This window comes from Sardina pilchardus, chromosome 19, assembly GCF_963854185.1.
Source record: "Sardina pilchardus chromosome 19, fSarPil1.1, whole genome shotgun sequence".
In the NCBI taxonomy this organism is placed as follows: Eukaryota; Metazoa; Chordata; class Actinopteri; order Clupeiformes; family Clupeidae; genus Sardina; species Sardina pilchardus.
Window position 1 is genome coordinate 302,501 of NC_085012.1, and position 21,484 is coordinate 323,984.

General features: G+C 42.6%; 1 protein-coding gene across 1 annotated transcript in view; it reads left to right on the forward strand.

Moving 5' to 3' along the window:
- Positions 1-21,484, forward strand: part of si:dkey-225n22.4 (collagen alpha-1(XXI) chain) — a 68,817-nt gene that overhangs the window by 31,079 nt on the left and 16,254 nt on the right. Inside the window, exons 14-16 of the mRNA XM_062521846.1 lie at positions 7,950-8,003; positions 14,410-14,454; positions 15,508-15,561. Coding sequence (XP_062377830.1) covers positions 7,950-8,003; positions 14,410-14,454; positions 15,508-15,561 — 153 coding nt within the window. The remainder of the gene's footprint in view (positions 1-7,949; positions 8,004-14,409; positions 14,455-15,507; positions 15,562-21,484) is intronic.

Sequence of the window (21,484 nt, forward strand, 5' to 3'; positions counted from 1 at the left end):
CTGTAACTTAATTTGTGCGGGCAGACACAGAGGCAGTTTAGTTTAGTTTAGTTTTTTTGGGACGGGTCTGCCGTGTAGGCTACGTAAAGTCCAGTTGAGACGTATCGCTTTCACGCTGTGACTTACTGTATATTGACCTTTGTCCTGACATCTCACGGCATGTTCGGCAGAACGGCGGCAGTTTCCGAGGTCTCACTCGTCGAGGACTGTTTCCTTACGTTCAGCTGCCATCGCTCTGTTTATTCTCCAGCTTCCCCACCCCACATGACATGTGTGCTTTTCTCCAACATGGAAAACATGTTCACAGCAGTTGTGTTCATATCAAGCTTGAGCATGTGTTATCTAAAGCCAGGTCAACTATGGAAATCAAAAACAAAAAGTGAAGTCTTCGCACAATGCAAGTGATTAGACGAGCAGCCCACATATTGTGTACTGTTGTGACAAACTGAGTGTGGAGTTTATGTTGAGATGCACAACAGTAGCTGACGATCAGCAACTATGAATATCAATAGTGAAAAGAGCAAATAAAAACACTTGCAGCCGTCTCCTCGCCCCCCCCCCCCCCCCCCCCCTTGCGTAATAAAAGCCTTTGCTGCTCGCATGTTGTTTTATATGTTAAATGAGGCAGGGCACTTCAAAAGAGCTTACTCGTGGCAAAGTTTAATAAGCTCTTTTCCTCACCACTGCTTCTTGTAACGCAGACACATTTAGCCGTTAACCCACATGCGCTGGCTGCTGGCAAAGCCTCCTTCGAGTGCGAGTGAGGCCACTCTTCTAGAGTGACACAACACAACACAACACACAGATATTGGGCTCCTCCGCTGAAAGGCCGGTAACCTCACTATCCATCAACTCAGTGTGGGCATGAGGCAGGGAGATGCAGGAAAACATGTGGCTGTAGAACTGCCTTGAGGTTGCATAATGAAGATAAACTGATGCTTCACTATATATTTAGCGTAAGATTTAAGAATGATGCTTCATTATGTATTTAACGTAAGATTTAAGATTTAAGAGTGAGGCTTCATTATGTATTTAGCGTGAGATTTGTGTTGTTGGTCTCCGGGGTTGTTTGGGCCGTATGTGTTGGAGGTTGGCGTGGGCCAGAATGCACCTGCGCTCCTCCGCCATAATGAGTGTTTTCAAGTCCTCAGTCCCCCAGAGTACCAGGCGTCTCCTGGGCTCAGCAGAGCCAACGCCGCTCCCAGCTGGCCCGGTCCACTGTGGTCCGTCTGAGATGCTATGGTTCCGTTCCACATCTCCGCGTGAGATTCCACGGTTCGGTTCTAGACTGCCGTCTGAGGTTTGGGACTGCTCACATGACTTCCAGTCACTGCTGACCAGGTTGTTGTGGGTCATGGAGAGGTCGTGTAATGATCACCGTGACCTGTCATCAGCGTCTCAGACTCCCAAGTGCTTTTGGGAAGAGGCCCGTACGGCCAAAACAAGTTGATCTCGGTTTGGATTCACTGCAGGTCTGTGGCGGTGCTGAAAGACAACGGTCTGTGGGTGAGTGAAATATCGTCCTTCACATATGTTGGAGTGCCTCAGCTGCAGCCGCACAGGCTGGTTCCTATGGATGCTAATTCCATATGAAACGAAACGCCACCTTTAAAGCCTCTGGCCTAGAGCCACACGCAGCATAGCTGACCATAATGTTCGACACTTAACAAAATTCAGCATTTTAGTCTCATGATTTACTGTAGTAGGACCATGGCATTTCTGAGAATGGGACTGCAAGCCACCTCTATTCTTTTTTTTTAACCATGTTTTTATTCAAGAAAGATAAGTCAAAACAGATCCATACATTTAGGTACAGTGTTTTTTTTTTTTTTCCTGTTTTCTCACATTTAAATCAATCCCATCCCACCCACACCACCCTTATACTGCCATAAAAATAAAATAAAATAAAATAAAATAAGATAAAATAAAATAAAATGAGGAGGAAGAGGTTCAGAGGGGGAACAATTCCCACTCCATGCAGGGGTCACATCAGGTATCAGACAACACAATTGTGCATACCAGGCTAAGTTGTATCATCTGGGGGGAGGGTGTTAAGCCTCTCAAAGTAAGACAACAATGGATCCCATATTTTATGGAATGTATTAGTTGATCCTCTAGAGAAATACTTGATTTTTTCTAATTTCAGGAATAGCATCAGATCCTTAAGCCAGATCGATGCACTTGGTGGTTGATGAGATTTCCACTCCAGCACTATCCTTCTACGAGCCAAAAGGGAGGCAAAAGCAAACGCGTTTTTCTTATTAGTGGCCATTAATACCTCACTTACTAATATACCAAAAATGGCCATTTCTGCATTCGGCTTCACATTGGTGTCAAATGCTTCATTTAAAGTTTTACAAACATATGACCAAAAGTCTCTTAATTTTGGACAAGTCCAAAACATATGTGTCATATCCGCTGAAGTAGAATTACAGCGATCACAGCGGTCATCAATGTCTGGATAGATTTTGGACAATTTCGATTTGGTGTAATAAATCCGGTGAAAGACTTTAAACTGTATGAGGTTAAGGCGGGCACAGGAGGATGTTCCATTGACTCTACTCTGCGCACAGTCCCAGTCTGCGTCAGATATCTCCATCCCCAGCTCTGTAGCCCAATCAGTTCTAATTTTATCTAATGACACCTTCTGAAAAGAAAAGATGGTGTTGGTTATAACTGAGATCTGGCCTTTATTCTGCACAGGAGTCTGTAAGAGAGTGTCCAACTCTGAGTTTGCTGGTAAGGCTGGAAAGGTTGAACTCTGTGTTTGAATAAAGTGGCGGACCTGAAAATATCTAAATAAATCCGACCGTTGTAGATTAAATTTCTCTGTAAGATCATTAAAGCTGCCAAAAAGACCATTAATATAAAAGTCACTACATCTAAGAAGACCCACTCTTTGCCACTGTGTAAAGGTATGATCCATTCTGGCTGCAGGAAAGAGGTGGTTATTCACAATAGGGCAAAACATAGAAAAATCAAGAAGTTTGAAATGTTGTCTAAATTGTGCCCATATTTTAAGAGTAGAATGCACTACAGGGCTTGATGTAAACTGTGAAGGTGAGAAAGGTAATTTTGCTGTAGCCAAAGCAGAGGGAGATGTTGATATGCAGGAGTTTGCTTCAATTTGGCACCATTCAATTTCTGGAGACTGAAACCAGTGTATAACTTTTTGTACATTTGATGCCCAGTAATAATTCCTTAAATTGGGAAGCGCTAGACCACCCTGGCTCCTAGGTCTCTCTAGAAATTCCTTACGGATTCTAGGAGTTTTACCGTTCCACAAAAATGAAAAGATTAACCTATTCAAAGACTGAAAAAATGATTTGGACAAAAACACTGGGAGACACTGAAATAAATACAAAAATCTAGGTAAAACATTCATTTTAATACAATTAACTCTACCTGTGAGAGATAGGTATAGGGCTGACCACCTCTGAAGGTCTGATTCTAGTTTTCTCATGAGGGGTTTGAAATTCTCTTCATAAAGATCTGAAAAGTTACGGGTGACCTGTACGCCTAAGTATCTAAAGCCAGATTTGGAAATGCGGAAAGGGAGAGCATTATCTGAAATCTGAAGTGCTAAACTATTAATTGGGAAACATTCACTTTTGGACAGGTTCAATTTGTAGCCAGAGAAATGCCCAAATACATGTAACAATTCCACAACATTAGGGACACATGTCACTGGATCTGATATATAGACCAGTAAGTCATCAGCATATAGAGAAATTCTATGTTCAACTCCCATCCTGTGAAGCCCATGTATGATGTGTGATGTTCTTAACTTAATTGACAGGGGTTCTATAGCTAATGCAAACAAAAGTGGGCTGAGGGGACATCCCTGTCGAGTACCCCTTGACAGGGGGAAAAGTTGGGAAGCTAATTTGTTAGTTATTACAGATGCTTTTGGAGAAGTATATAGCAGGCGGATATAAGAGACAAAGTTAGATCCAAAGCCAAATCTTTCTAAGATGGCAAACAAATAATCCCACTCAATTCTGTCAAATGCCTTCTCTGCATCCAGGGAAACAACCACTTCTGGAGTCTCCCTGGACGCTGGAGAGTGCACAACATTCAATAGTTTACGAATATTTGTGAAAGAGTGGCGGTCCCTCATAAACCCAGTTTGGTCCATGGAAATTATTTGGGGCATTACAGTATCTAATCTTGAGGCGAGGAGCTTAGCTAATATCTTTACATCTAAATTTAACAGTGAAATTGGCCGATATGACCCACACTGAAGCGGGTCCTTGCCGGGTTTCAAAAGAAGTGAAATAGATGCCTCTGTTAGGCTCTGTGGTAGTTCTGAATGACTCAATGAATGATTGAACATGTCAAGGAGAATGGGAGCTAGCTGAGATGAGAATTTCTTGTAGAATTCCACAGGATAGCCGTCTGGCCCTGGGGTTTTGCCACTTTGCATTTTCTGGATAGAATCAAAGATCTCCTGTAGTTGCAAGGGTTTGTCCAATTCAGTTTTAACATCCACATCAACCTTAGGGATATCTAAATCATTTAAAAACTGAAACATGTTTGATGAATCAAGTGGAAATTCAGATGTATACAAGTCTGTGTAAAATGCTTTAAAAGTATTGTTTATTTCTATTGGATCTATTGTTAACTGTGAACCGTTGTGAATCTGCGGGATCATACGAGACGCTGATCTGCATTTCAACTGGTAAGCTAGCAAGCGACCGGCTTTATCTCCATGCTCATAGTAGTGCCCTCTAGACCATAAGAGGTGTCTCTCAGTATTTTGCATTGATAATAAATCATATTGAGTTTTCAGAGCAATCATGTCTTTATATAGCTCCGGAGTTGGGGCTGTGGAATACTGGTGGTCTATGTCTCTTATAGAGTTAATAAGTTCTTGCTCCCTCTGTTTTCTTGCCTTATTACGTGATGTGGAGAAAGACAAAATTTCTCCCCTTATAACAACTTTCAGTGTCTCCCACAGTGTAGACGCTGATATTTCGTCTGATCTATTGAATAACAAAAACTCATCAATTGCTTTAGATATGAATTCACAAAACTGTTTGTCTGCTAATAAAGCTGTGTTCAGTCTCCAGGTATTGTGCTGCGTCAGATTTTGAGAAAAAACAAGATCAAGAATCACTGGTGCATGGTCTGATTCCACTATGGCACTATACTCTACTTTCTTTACATAGGGAAGGAGTATTTTGTCAACAAAAAAATAATCTATTCTACTGTAGGTATGATGTACGTGTGAAAAGAAAGAGAATTCTTTTTTGTGTGGGTATAAAAACCTCCATGGGTCAACACAGCCAGTCCGATGCATGAAATCACAAAGAGCTTGGGACATTTTGGAACGTGATAAAGTTTTAGGACTGGAGCGATCCATAGCTGGGTCAGTTACAGTGTTCAGATCTCCAGCAAGAATGAGCCTATGTGAATTTAGATTTGGAATCAGGGAGGTGAGTTTGTTAATGAAATCAACATCATCCCAATTAGGGGCATATACACTTATAAGTACGACTGGGGTGTTAAACAGGGAACCTGCCACTATAACAAACCTTCCTTGAGGATCAGAGATCGTTTTTGAAGGCGTAAACAATACCTTTTTATGGATCAAAATTGCAGCTCCCCTTGCCTTGGTGTTAAAGGCAGAATGGAAAGACTGACCTACCCAATTTTTCCTGAGCCTAACTTGATCGGCTATGGTCAAGTGAGTCTCTTGTAAAAATGCTACTTCTACATTCAATTTTTTCAAGTGGGAAAATATTCGTGTTCTTTTAACCGGCCCATTCAAGCCCTTAACATTCCAGCTTATAAATCGGGTGGACGACGTGCCTGCTCCTGTCCTAGGCCTACTATCATTAGTGCCGTCAGCCATTCACCGGTAAAGGGGGGGAATGAGGTGGGGTGCGCACCCTGTAGCAAAACGGTGACCGTTCGTTAGCAACTCCTCCAAAATAATAATCAATCAAAATGACCAAAACAAAAACCCCTTTGGCAGTATAAAACCCCGTTTTAACAGAAAATAAACAGCAACTGGTTATGTCAATTAAACCCATCCCCACATTGATCATAACAAACTCTCCAAGGTCTGCCTCCTGAACATAGGCAGACCGCTGGCCCTCTAAATCTAGAATCTTCCGGAGGTGTCTAAACCTAAACTACGGGAGAGCCTTTGGCCATCTAAAAGTTAAACTAGGACATGTCTTAAAATAACCAAAATCGCCGATTAACATTAGCCACATCAAAACGGATTATTCCGACAATGAGTTTAAGCAAGGATAGCTGCGACATTAATCAGTAACAGTAAGCATTAACAGTATTACAGTTAGCTTGCATTAGCTATCAAAGCAGCTAGCTGGCTAGCCACCTCTATCAACTCAAAAATCACAGTTTAGAATGACCCCAAACAAACAAAGTCAATTTAGCGTTTGAGAGTAAATGCACATAATAGTAGCCTGGGAACAAAACAGATTTACCTCAAAAAGTTCGTGCTAGTCCTTTTATGTAGCCATTATCAGGTGGTGAGGACAACTTCCCTCAAGCACAGTTTAGTCCGATACCGTTAACGGAGGTGAACTAGCCGCCAGCTGTCAGCCGAAGTAGCAGCTAGTCGTTGCTGAACAAGTTCAAAGCTAGGTGAAGCAATCCGTGCGGTTACTCTGGATCCATCACTTGTCGATCGTAGAACGCCTTTGCTTCCTCTGGTGTGTCGAATTTAAGTGTATTTCCTCCAAAAGAGACTCGCAGACAGGCTGGATAAAGTAACTGGAATTTGATTCCCTTCTTGTAAAGTGCTTGTTTGATGTCATTGAACTCCGCACGTCTCCTTGACAGACTGACGCTGAAATCTTGATAAATTCTCAGAGTAGAATTCTTGTATTTCAGCTCATGTTGTCTAGCCCATCGCAGTACACGCTCCTTTTCCTGGAATCTTTGGAAGCATACCACAAACGGCCGAGGAGACTGTCGAGTGTGTTCAGGTTTTTTGCCCACTCTATGCGACCTTTCCAAAGCTGGAGCAGAGTCAAAAACCTCACTGCCCATAATCTCCATCAGCATGTTTGACATAAACGCCACAGGATCCTCGCCCCCTTCACTGTCTTCAGGAACATTCACAACTCTCAAGTTAGATCTCCGAGAGCGGTTTTCTAAATCCTCAATGCGATCCAGGAGCTGTGTATTCTGTGTCTGCAAGGATTTGATAGCTGCGTCCGCTGCGAATAACTTGTCAAAATTATCCCCTGCTAGGGATTCCGTTGCAGTCAAGCGGGTTTGAAAGTTATCTACAGTCTCTTTTATAGCGTTCATAGAAGTTTGCAAAGGGCCAACAGAATCCTGAATAAGAATGGAAATATCCTCTCTTAAACTAGCACGTTGCTTCGAGAGCTCCTCCACCAACTGGCCCATGGAGATTCCATCGTCATTCCCAGAGGAGCGTTCGTTAGCAGGGGAGGCCATAGTAGCTAGCTTGCTAGCAATGGTGTTCCGCGTTGGCAGTGGAGCCGAAGTCGACTGTTTGTGTCTGGAAGTGCTCATTATATGTTCTTGGCTAGTTAAGATGTTATATCTGCTCTGTTAATACAGTTCTACGGCGTTATAAAACACGTTTAAGGAAAGTTACAGACAAGTTAGGCCGGAGCTCTACTCTCTTGCGTCTTACTCCAGCATGGCCCAAACCGGAAGCCAAGCCACCTCTATTCTAACAGGAAATCTTTCACAAACACGCACACACACGCACACACACACACACACACACACACACACACACACACACACACACACACACACACACACACACACACACACAAACACAAACACAAACACACGCACACACACACACACACACACACACACTGACATCTGAAATAACTCATTCACCTCTGGAGGTGGCGAGACACTGTAGCAGCTCTTAGAGAGAATCGGCAGATTGAATGATCTAATTACTGTGTGCTTGTTCTCCTCCGCAGGGTGAGAAAGGGGAGAGAGCTTCGCCAGGTGCTGATGGGACTCAAGGAGTGCCGGTAAGTCATCTCGGGTGGCGGGCGTGACGAGGGTTCCGTCCAGCAGGGACTATTTCAGCTGACACAGAGGTCTTCCATCCGCACTGTTCAGCAGAAGTCATAAGCACGTCTCTCACTGGCATTTCTCCTCATGCAGTCTTAGAGACACTTCAAGGTGTTTCAGCTGTCAAGCTCTTCAACAGGTGCAACCGTACAGCTGGCACCAATGAGCTACTGTATGAAGTATGTTGGACTGCATTTGGAGAAAGAGAGGCCACTGTAATGGCTGCATTTGGAGAAAGAGAGGCCACTGTGTTGAAAATAAGGATGCCTATCCTCTCAAATGGCTGCATTTGGAGAAAGAGAGGCCACTGTGTTGAAAATCAGGATGCCTATCCTCTCAAATGGCTGCATTTGGAGAAAGAGAGGCCACTGTGTTGAAAATCAGGATGCCTATCCTCTCAAATGGCTGCATTTGGAGAAAGAGAGGCCACTGTGTTGAAAATAAGGATGCCTATCCTCTCAAATGGCTGCATTTGGAGAAAGAGAGGCCACTGTGTTGAAAATAAGGATGCCTATCCTCTCAAATGGCTGCATTTGGAGAAAGAGAGGCCACTGTGTTGAAAATAAGGATGCCTATCCTCTCAAATGGCTGCATTTGGAGAAAGAGAGGCCACTGTGTTGAAAATAAGGATGCCTATCCTCTCAAATGGCTGCATTTGGAGAAAGAGAGGCCACTGTGTTGAAAATAAGGATGCCTATCCTCTCAAATGGCACCATACTCTAAACTGACAGTGTCTTCATGTCAGGAGGAGGACATGCTCATATGATGTGATCCTGTGTTGCACAATGCCCCAACAAGTCTTTGTAAGTTTAGTGATTAGATCTACAGAAAGAAAACGTAGAAAACACAATCCTATGAAGGAATTTAGGGAACAGTTATAGCATACATATACTGTATGCATGTACAGGTCCATCTAAAAACAAAAAAGTCAATCTGAGAGACTCTGGGCCAGATGTACTAAGACAGTGCTAATAGCGACTTTTTGTATGCGCAGAGTGCGAACGCTGTGCTTTGCTATATTGCGTGGAATTTACTAAGCTATCACTTCATTACGTTAACTGCGTTCCGTGCCGCCCGTTCCCGCCCCCTTTACCACGCCATTTGCGCATGCAAAGCTGAACAACGAGCGCAGTTGAATATTGCAACATTAAAAAGAATCAAAGTTTAGCGATCATACATGATACAAAGAGATGTCAACGAGCAGCGACAGACAGAGTACAGTTAGGCCTAGTAGTTCTACTAATCCACTTAAAAAATACTTGAACTATTTACTGCACGTAGACTTGGGATATGATTTAATGCCTAACAGATTGGGAAGTGTAGGCTATGTCATGAAAGAGAAAATACGATTTTAGAAAGGCAAACAAAAGTTAAGGTTGCTTTTGACATAGTACAATGAAGAAAACAGATGCTCTGAATATTGATTTAGCTGTCTCTAAAAGTTTTTCTAATAGACGCATTTAACCGCAATCTGGATTACACCTGTTTTCAGAAGGCGGAAGTTTTTCAACGCAAAATAGACGTGCGCTGTTTTCATACATCTGGCGGAATACTTAATCAATCGCTATTAGCACCTCTCCTCCCCTGTACTTGCGCGTTACACCCATTTTCAGCTGATCCGCCCAGGAATTAATATGCATGACACGGAAAAGCGCAAATAGCCATTTTCAGCCCCCACGGCAGGCAGTCTGCGTGTTTCCCTCATTGCGGCCTGTCTGTACATATCCTCCCCATGTTTATACGCGCACGTTACGCCTGAAATGGGCGCAAAACGTTAGTACATCTGGCCCTCAGTCTTGAAATATTCAACTTCATGTGTAATGAATATACGAATTACGGAAAATGAAAGTTTGACTTTTTGAAATATATTCCGAACAAATTTGAGATGCACCTGTATACTTGTCGAGTGATACTGGGTGCCCTGAAACAGTTATTTAATGTTTCATGCTTCATGTTTGTTTTCATTCAAATGCACTGAAGTATTAACAGTTGCAATGCTGTCTGCATGGAGATGAGGATGTGAGGAAGCTTGTGCTGTAAATAGGCGTCCATCTTGTGTTGGTCGCGCTCCAAACAGCACTTTACGAAACCACAATGTTTACAAAGCATGCCGCCACCAGCAGCCTTCACACCGCGCTGCAGCCGCTCGATGCCAGCCCAGGAAAACAGGAGCCAGCATAGCCAGCAGGAGAGAGCGACATACCTTTGTTACTCCAAACACTCTTGCATCTCTTCAAAGAACCCTCCGGAAATTAGGCTCATCGGGATTTTTTTTTTGTCTGGGCCAAAACATCCGGACCCTGTCCCAAAAAACTCAGACTGCCACCACTTTCTGAGGTGCCACGATGCTCAGTGATAATTTTAAAAGTCTTTAAAAAAGATTGTTTCTCTCCATTTTATTGTTAGTCCCAGGGGGAAAAAACAGTGTTTTAAGCCGTCTTTAAACGACTTAAACAGATACTGCAAGGGCTTTGGGTCTCATCCAGGCTTGTTTGCACTCGGTTTAACCACAGGTGTCTTGAAATCCCAATGATCTTGATGAGGGCTGGGCAACATCTGCACTGAGTTAACACTCGCCTTGTGTTCCACCCGCGCCCTCAGAAGAGGGGTCTGTAAAACAAACCACGGGTCGTGATAAGTAGCCGTATATATGCAGACCTGCTGAGAGAAGCAATAACAATAGTCAGTGCGACAGCTTTGTTTCCTGTGTTGTGGAAGCTATGCTAGTGCTGTGTGTGTGTGTGTGTGTGTGTGTGTGTGTGTGTGTGTGTGTGTGTGGGATTATGAGTGTGTATGTGTGCCTGTGTCTTTATATATTTCTCTGTGTTTTTGTGTTAGTGTGTGTGTGAGTGTAGACTCTGGGAGAAGTTTGGTATTCTCATTAGTTGTTCCCACACGTTTTATGAACCTCTCCTCAGCTTGGTCTGTCTGCTTTAATTGTCTCCACTTCCCAACACCCAAACCGGAGCAAGAAACCCACAACTAACTAGAAGACACCAGAACTTTATTTTGCAGTGGGGATTAACACACTCGACACATTCCACCCCTGTTCAGTCGCCCTCAACGAAATGTGTCAGGAGGCTTTCCCATGCCAAAGGGAGTCACTAGTTTGTTGATTGGAGCACAATAGTAGCCAGTAAAGGATTATCCAGACACTGAGGCCAAATATCAAATGACATTGATCACGGGAACCACTGGGATCCCCTTATGACATCAGGTCGCCTTGTAATTGTAACCTGGCAACAAGAACGCCCTGCAATGACGGGAGGGATCTGCAGCTGATATCTCTAACTCTGATGGTTACCTCCCGAGGGATGCTTTCTGGTGCTGTTAGACACAGTATCACATGCGGCCTCAGTAGCGAAGAGGGGGGCTTTGATCAATTTGAAATATTCAAAATGCTAAATATCAAGTAGAGTCTATGATCTCCACGGTTGTGGTGGGGGGCGCCGAAATTAGATAAAATTTAAAAAGTATCACAATTCTTTATTAATCTAGTTATTATCGGTATCAAAGCAATATTAAAACACTAAAAGGTATATTTTATTGAGAATATTTTATTTTTATTTGATGACTCCTGACTCTCCAAAAATGAATGCATGAGATAGATAGATAGATAGATAGATAGATAGGTAGATAGATAGATAGATAGATAGATATTCTATAGGCTACATGTGAATCTGTAAACAATTATTTTTGTAATGGATTTGAGTTTGATTGGTCTACAACACCACGACATATGGCCCTGGGAAACCTTACATATTGTTATATTTTATTCACTTGGTAAATCTATTCACCTGGTAAATACAATGTTTACACAGTATGTGTAGGCTAGGCCAGGGGCCCTGTGTATCTGCCAAAGGGTCTGCGCTGAAAGATTGTGTTTTATACCTGTTGTATACATTTTGCGTTCATTTAGCTATTTTTTGTTTCCCCCTAAATAAGCCAAATGCCCACCCAAAGATGACATCCTGGCAAGTGTGGTTGTTTCATCCACTGTGTTTTGCAGTCCTGCGGTAATGTGCTCAGTGTTTAATCGTCTGGAGACAGGCCCGCATAGGACAGGGGGGTTGAGAGCGCCGAGTGGCTCTGGTGACATGTTCTCAAGAGGGCTTTTCAGCGGGTGGATATTTATCGCCCGTGTGCTCAGTAGCAGTTTGAGTGGGGCTCTCAGCCTTATTGTCTGATGTTTTGGATCCGTGGCTGCTGGTATTGTTGATGGATTGGGGTGGATGCAGGGGGTTGTATCTGTGCTGTTGTTTCCTTGGGAAGGTTAGCACCACGTTCACGTATTGCAGCTGAAACCGGCCCAAGCCTGGCCCTGATGCGGCCCTGATGTGGCCCTGATGTGGCCCAGATCCACCGCTCCCACTCCAGATACAGTTAGCACCACCTTCTGCTGCTGAGTCATCGGTGCCTTATTTATAATATTTATATATTATACACATAATTATATATTTATATGGCAGTGCCTTTCATTTATATATTCATATGCAGTCCCTTTTGTTTATATATTCATATATTTATACGCAGTCCCTTTTGTTTATATATTCATATATTTATACGCAGTCGCTTTTGTTTGTTTGAAAGCACTTGTTGATATTTATGAGGCAGATCTCAGATACTGTTACTTGGTGCGGAACGTCTCCTCAGCAATAATAATATAATTCCTAGTATAAATACTAGTGATATGGGTGGTAAACGCACAACACAGTGATCCGCGTAGTGATTTCATAACTGACACTGATGCTTATTGTACAGTGTTGTCATATGCACATAACATTGTTGCTGTTACTTGTTTATGGTCATGCTGACACAGAAACCAAGTCCCGTAAGAGAGTTCCTCAACCATAATTCTGCTAAAAACGGTATTGCAGTGGCGCTCCCCAGCTCCCCCCAGAGCTGTGCCGTGGGACTGCTCCATTACTTTCCTTAAAGAGGAACTATGCAGGATTGGCGATTTCATCTCTGGTTTCGGTTTCGTTTTTCGTTTTCGCTCGTTTTATGCTTGCATTTTCTCTGCAGAGCTTCCCCGACAGCTTTAGCGTGTATATTTATACATGTATAGGCTATATTTAAATATATAAATTGCAAGCGTGGTTCTTTGTCTCAGACTTCCAGATGTAAACAAGGAGCGATCGTCTCCTGCAGAAAGTTGCATAGGGTCTCTTTAAGACAATTCTAATCCCAATGGACAATTTGTTCTCTACACTGGACTATTTGAACTTTCTGACACTAAAAATGACCTTCCTGTACTATAACTGACGTTATGCAGATGGGTTGGGCCCTTGAGCCATGGATCGGTCCGAGGTTTCTTCCTATACTGTATGCATCTCCAATTCTAGGGAGTTTTTCCCCACTGTTACTTATGGGCTCTCTCTGAATGTTTAACACTCTGTAAGGCGCCATGAGACATAATATGTAATGTTTTGGCGTTCTATAAGTGAAATTAAATTGAAATTGAAATGGCTAGATGTGCCGTGCGGGTGCGGTTCCACTTCCCTCTGTCTGAGATGCCTGTAAGCCAGTGGTAGGCAGAGCATCTCTCTTAAGTCGTCCTGCATCAATCCAAAACCCTGTCCTGAAGCTGCCTATTCAACATATTGTTTTCTATTCACATGTTTTATCTTCAAAATGTTTAATGAAATGTAATTTTCAGCATAATTACAAGGGTGCTAGACAAGGCCGTTTTATTCAGACATTCCGAGGCATCTTAAAAGAGGGCAAAGCTCTGTGGCAGGAGCAGCAGCAGTAGCAGCAGCAGCAGCAGTAGCCGTCTGAGGCGTGTTTGTCTTTGGCAGACCATCACTAACGCTGCCCACTTCTTAATTTGTATTAAATAAGGTGACGGTCAGACTCAAGTGGACAGGGCTTATGTGGAAGTGAGGATGGGGAGAGGGGGGCGGGGGGCATTTCCAATTTCACGAAGTGAAAAAAAAAGCACAATGGTGTGGATACAGCTGTTCCGCTCAGATGACCAGTGAAAGGCCTTCCGCTGACACAGGGTGCGCGTATCACAGCTCCCTCCTGGCACACTACCCCGTCTGGAATGACTTTAGCAGAGCATGTGATTAAATAGTGTGGGGGCACTCTGCAGTGGTAACAAGAGAAGCTGCTCATGATTAATTAGGGGAATAGGGGGCTTGGGGTTGTGTCTGCTTGTGTGTGAAAGAGAGTGTGTGTGTGTGTGTGTGTGTGTGTGTGTGTGAGAGAGAGAGAGAGTGTGTGTGTGTGTGTGAGAGAGAGAGAGAGAGAGAGTGTGTGTGTGTGTGTGTGTGTGAGGGAGGGAGGGGGGGGGGGGGTCAGTGCAGTGTAACACCAGGAGGATGTAATGAAGCACATGTGTGGCTGTGTCGTCCTCAGGGCATCCGAGGACTTCCTGGACAAGCAGGACAAGCTGGACCTCGGGTAAGTGTGACCACCATAGCCATCATGGCTATCATAGACTCCTCACCTCACCTCAGGTAGCTGTGTTGCTGGATTTGACATTAGAGATTGACATTCAAACCTTCTGTCATTTAATTGGTGTCAGTGAGTTTGGACAGACACCCCTAGACAGTGAAGCCAGGCAACAATAATAGACCCCACTCTATAGACAGTGAAGCCAGGCAACAATAATAGACCCCACTCTATAGACAGTGAAGCCAGGCGACAATAATAGACCCCACTCTATAGACAGTGAATCATCAAGAATAGACCCTTTTCACATGATGTCAGCAGCTGGGTATCAGTTCGTCCGGTAGCAGTAATATGCAGTCATAACGTCATTTAACTTACTCTCAAATCAATGCAGCTACAAGAGCAATGATTGCAAACGATAACTGAACATAACGTTAGTCCTAACTTTAGGAGACCCTTGCAAGGCATAGCAGCAACTTCAGCTAGCTAACATATTAGCAAGTTGGTTTGATATTGGATATTCGGATACTCAATGAAAGGCCGTTCCTTATTTTGAATCTCTGTCGAATATCCACTATCAAACCAACTTGAAGCTAGCTGAAGTTGCTGCTATATATTAAGGATTAGGCTACTGACTTTACTCTCAAATCAAGGCAGCTACGTGACGGCAATGATCGCCAACGATAACAAGGAAAATGAAGATAATAAGTACATGTGAAATCTTACCTCAAGAACTGTAACCGTATCACCATAGCTTTTGCTTACGCCGGATGAACTGATACCCAGCAAAGCTTCAAAGCGGAAAGTGTCTGACGTTAGCGTGAAAAGGGTCTATAGACCCCACTCTAGACAGTGAAGCTTACTCTATACTGCTGTAGTGGACTCAGTGTCCTGTGCAGGGCCCTGGTGGTGTCTGCTGTAGTGGACTCAGTGTCCTGTGCAGGGCCCTGATGGCTTCTGCTGTAGTGGACTCAGTGTCCTGTGCAGGGCCCTGATGGTTACTGCTGTAGTGGACTCAGTGTCCTGTGCAGGGCCCTGATGGTTTCTGCTCTTTGTCCTCAGGGGGAGAAAGGAGCTCCAGGGGAGATGGGGGCGCTGGGGCCTAAAGGATCTCTGGTAAGAGAACCACACACACCACCACCACAGCAGCAGCACACCATGACACCTAGAACACATCACATGGCACCCAAGAGGTTGAAAGTTATGCCTAGTTGGTAACTTATCACAGTTACTTTGTCTTTGGGCCCCATGGCTGAACACACAGTCTAACACCGGTGGGATAATGTTGCAAGGAGGAACAATGAAACTGCTGTTGTGTGTGTCAGACACCATAAGTGTTTGTTTTGATGTTGTGTTGTTCACAGTCTACTGTAGCCTGCCTTTGATGAGAGAGGCATTAGGTTGCCCTCTGGTGGTCAGTCAGCAGAACAGCCAGTTTGCTTGAGTCTCAAGCGGAGCTATTGCTGCCATCTGTTGGTGTGCATGTGTAGTGCAGGCTAAACCCATGTGTAAATGATGACATAAATCTTTAGAGACAATCATAAATCCTGGAGAACACCAAACACTGAAAACAGCAGATAATTGATTTTTTGAAAAACTACATTTCATTAAGGAGGGAATGTTGATTAACGATATGAATAGAATGTTATGCTTGTATTTGCAATTTGTATCAACTTTTAACAAAACTACCCATTTAATCTGTTTTTCACACACACACACACACACACACACACACACACACACACACACACACACGCATACTGTACCTGTTTACTGTGGCTCAGTGAAACAGGAATCTCCATATTGGAGCCCTCACCATCATTGCATGCCCACCACACGTTTCACACACATATGTGTTATCGGCACTCACACTGAACAAGCCCTACTGTTGTTTCAGACCACAAAATAATCCGGCCAATAATATTATGACTTCAGAATGTTTTCTTGTGAAATGTGCACAAGGATGCAAAGTCATAAGCTATTAATAATTCAAGCACAAATGAATAATACAGCAGATTAGGATCAATTGGAAGTGTGCTTTAGTTCGAATTCTCACAGCTTCTCCAGGAAATCATGAAAAGGATCACAGTACCTGTACATCCAAATGTACTCAAACATTGCCTTCCCCAAAACTGACATCCATTTATGCTGTACTGTTGTTCCCACAGTATGTCACAGCAGCTTTGACTGAGTTTTTTAAGTTTTTTTTTTCTGTCTGGTACCACCTTGTTAGGGAGCAGCATGAAGCACATTGCAAAGACGAGCCCATCCCCATGGTATATATCACAGGGTGTAGCCCATCCCCATGTTATAACACAGAGTCTAGCTAGCCCATCCCCATGTTATAACACAGGGTCTAGTCCGTCCCCATGGTATATAACACAGGGTCTAGTCATGGCCTAGCCCATCCCCATGGTATATATCACAGGGTGTAGCCCATCCCCATGTTATAACACAGAGTCTAGCCCATCCCCATGATATAGCACAGGGTCTAGCCCGTCCCCATGGTATATAACACAGGGTGTAGCCCATCCCCATGTTATAACACAGGGTCTAGTCATGGCCTAGCCCATCCCCATGTTGTAACACAGGGTTTAGCCCATCCCCATGGTACATAACACAGGGTGTAGCTCATCCCCATGGTATGTAACACAGGGTGTGTGTAGCCCATCCCTATGTTATAACACAGGGTACTCTGGATACCCATTCATTTCCTATGGCGGTCACTTTTGACCGGGAACACCACAGGTGTAACAAGGTTGATTAAAACACTGAATAAAATAGGTGATCATCACTTTTATATGTTCAAGTACACCGTGTGGATGATATCATAAAGGTCTTGAGGTAATCAGATGTAAAACATAATATTTATGGGTATTATAAGTTGTGAAACGGTCAGATTTGACCCAAACACGACAGGAGGGTTAATACTTTTAGCTTTAGGGTTTATGTAGCTTTTGTCCAGATTAATCTCACGAAAGTATGTCTTGCTGGAGGTATGCATAGACCCAGACGTTTTGAGGAACATGTCAAAATGTCAAGCTAGTCCTGTATAGTATAACTTGCGCACTCCAAAGCGTTTGGAGAGTTTGGGCAAATGTGGCTCTGGACTAAATAACCGAGTCAGCACCTCTTCCATGATCATCGCTTCTGTCTGTTCTGTCTGTTCTCCTCCTCCATGATCATCGCTTCTGTCTGTTCTGTCTGTTCCCCTCCTCCATGATCATCGCTTCTCTCTGTTCCCCTCCTCCATGATCATCGCTTCTGTCGGTTCTGTCTGTTCCCCTCCTCCATGATCATCGCTTCTGTCGGTTCTGTCTGTTCCCCTCCTCCATGATCATCGCTTCTGTCTGTTCTGTCTGTTCCCCTCCTCCATGATCATCGCTTCTGTCTGTTCTGTCTGTTCCCCTCCTCCATGATCATCGCTTCTGTCTGTTCCCCTCCTCCATGATCATCGCTTCTGTCTGTTCTGTCTGTTCCCCTCCTCCATGATCATCGCTTCTGTCTGTTCCCCTCCTCCATGATAATAATAATAATAATAATAATAATGATCATCGCTTCTGTCTGTTCCCCTCTATAATAATAATAATAATAATAATAATAATAATAATGATCATCTCTTCTCCTCCTCCATGATCATCGCTTCTGTCTGTTCCCCTCCTCCATGATAATAATAATAATAATAATAATAATTAATAATAATAATAATAATAATAATAATAATAATAATAATAATAACTAGAGAATGTAATTCCAGGGAAATTACGAGTGCATGAAAATGCAAAAATGTATAGATACAGTAGATAATGTAGATATAGTTAGCCTACTAAGGTGTAGCTAGGGTAAACATGGTGGTTGCATAGTTTAAAGAAAGCTGATAGTGTGAAGGTAGACAGTTTAAAGCTTAAACAATACAGTTCTAACTGAACTAATGATTTCTAGCAGTTATGTTAAAAATGCTAACTATGCTAACCAGGTTGATTAGCTAACTTAGCTAATCATTTCTAACAGTTATGCTAAAAATGCTAACTATGCTAACACTGCTAACAATGCTAACCAGGTTGATTAGCTAACTTAGCTAATCATTTCTAACAGTTATGCTAAAAATGCTAACTATGCTAACAATGCTAACTAGCTAACTTGCTAGTGAGGACTTTTATTTTGAAACATTTGTTGATAGGGTATCTATGGTGGCCAATATCAGGAATAAAGAAGTTACTGCAGTATATCATGTTGGTTGCTATGGAAACTGTCATAAATGCTTTATTTTAATGGTTGCTATGTTGGTTGCTAGGTACATGGAGGTTTCATGTAGTTGACTGGAAGCATAGTTGAAGAAAACTGACAGTTGGAATGGTTGAACAGTTAAAGAGTTGAGTAGTTATAATGGTTAAATGATTTAATAGTGTATTATTGCAGTGAGGACTTTTATTTTGAAACAGTTGTGGACAGAGGAAACAGTTTACAGGATATGTAGTCTTTACAGAGAGATTGTATGCTTAAAGCCTGAGAGAGACAGAGCTGCTGCAGGTGGGGCTGGCCACCTGGCATAACATTCTAATTGCCCTACTATGATGTCATAATCCAATGTTAAGTCTATGGGGAAATTTTAATAGTTTTTATTTAATAGTTCAAAAAGTATAAAAGTTACAAAGTTGAAAATTACATAGCTGAAGTCACCTAAGTAAGATCTACGCAGCGCAGTTTGAATGAAGTTTCTACGTTAAACGGTTGAAGCTGAATTAGACGCACAAAAAGCGTTAGAAGAATAATAACTAGAAATGCAATTCCAAGGAATTACCAGTGCATGAAAATGCAGAAATAGATAGATAATGTAGATATGGTTACTAAGGTGTAGCTAGGGTAAACATGGTGGTTGCATAGTTTACAGAGAGTTGATAGTGTGAAGGTAGACTGTTTAAAGATGAAACATTCCAGTTCTAACTTAGCTAATTCATGTTAATTCTATTCATGTTAAAATGTTGATTAGCTAACTTAGCTAATGATTTCTAGCAGTTACGTTAAAAATGCTAATTATGCTAGCAATGCTAACTTTACTAACAATGCTAACCAGGTTGATTAGCTAACTTAACCAATGATTTCTAGCAGTAATGCTAAAAATGCTAACTATGCTAACAATGCTAAGTTTGCTAACAATGCTAACCAGGTTGATTAGCTAACTTATTTGATGATTTTTTGCAGTTGTGCTAAAAATGCTAACTATGCTAACAATGCTAACTATGCTAACCATGCTAACTAGCGAACTTGCTAGTGAGGACTTTTATTTTGAAACATTTGTTGCTAGGGTATCCATGGTGGCCACTATCAGGAAACAAGAAGTTACTGCAGTATAATCACGTTGGTTGCTATGGAAACGGTCATAAAGGCTTAATTTTAATGGTTGCTATGTTGGTTGCTAGGTACATGGAGGTTTCATGTAGTTGACTGGAGGCATAGTGGATGATAACTGACAGTTGGAATGGTTGAACAGTTCAATAGTTGAGTAGTTTAAATGGTTAAATGATTTAATAGTGTATTATTGCAGTGAGGACTTTTATTTTGAAACATTTGTTGCTAGGGTATCCATGGTGGCCACTATCAGGAAACAAGAAGTTACTGCAGTATAATCATGTTGGTTGCTATGGAAACGGTCATAAACACTTAATTTTAATCGTTGCTATGTTGGTTGCTAGGTACATGGAGGTTTCATGTAGTTGACTGGAGGCATAGTGGATGATAACTGACAGTTGGAATGGTTGAACAGTTCAATAGTTGAGTAGTTTCAATGGTTAAATGATTTAATAGTGTATTATTGCAGTGAGGACTTTTATTTTGAAACAGTTGTGGACAGAGGAAACAGACAGGATATGTAGTCTTCTGAGAGACTGTATGCTAAAGCCAGAGAAACTGACAGTTGGTGCCCAGGTGGCCGGCCACCTGGCCTAAGATTCTAATTGCTGCCGTGATGTCATAATGAGCAATGTTAAGTCTATGGGGGAAATTGTAATAGTTTTTAACTAATAGTTTAAAAAGTATAAAAGTTACAAAGTTGATATATACAAAGCCCACATCGCGTAAGTAAGATCTACGTAACACAGTTTGAATGAAGTTTCTACGTTAAACGGTTCAAGCTGAATTGCGTGCGTTAGAAGAAGAACTAGATGCACCGCATAGCGGTACACAATATGACCGCCGCTCAGTTCTGCACATTCTCTCCAAAACGAATTACGCTCGTCAACTTTCCTGTATGGCTGGGATTATACTTGCTGTTAGACCAACCGTAAGCATATGCGCCCGTGTGCGACCTGCTGTGTCCGGTGTACAGACTCGCTGCAGCATTACGCACCCTACTGGAGGTCTTCACTAGGGGGAGAATAGTAACATCAGATGTGGATGTGGCCATGTGCCATTGTTTACTCTCATGATTGCCCCCAGCTTCGATGTCGATAATGCATCTTGCAGTCACCTTTTTTTGTAGTGATCGCCCCCTACTTTCTTATCAGTATTGCATCTCGCGGACGCGTCATGTTCGCTTGCGACGACGTGCACGACCGACGCACCAAACGACCGCAAAATACGCGAGGCAGTCATGATACGAACACGAACGCGTTGTCTGCAGCAAGTCTAAACCTGCCTTATCTCCGATTTGTGCAATATACTGTATGTATATCTCCTACTCTTGCAGCTCATGTGTATATGAGTGTGCATGTGTGAGTTTGCTTGTATAAAGATGTGTGTGTGTCTGTCTGTGTGTGTGAATGTGCATGTGTGTGCATGTGTGTGTGTGTGTGTGTGGAATCCATGGAAGTGTGTTTATCTGTGCGTGTGAATCTGTTGATGTGTGTGTGCGAACTTAGTTACTTTTTAAACTGAGCCCTGCCGGCTCAACATAAAAATGCCAATCGGTTTTGCCAATAGCCTACTCACTATATTGGAATTTAACAGTTACGCCATTTTAACAGTAACGTCAGAACGTATAGAAGACATCACAACCTGCAAAAAGTAATTTCAGGGAGGTATCTAAAAAATACTTTAACCT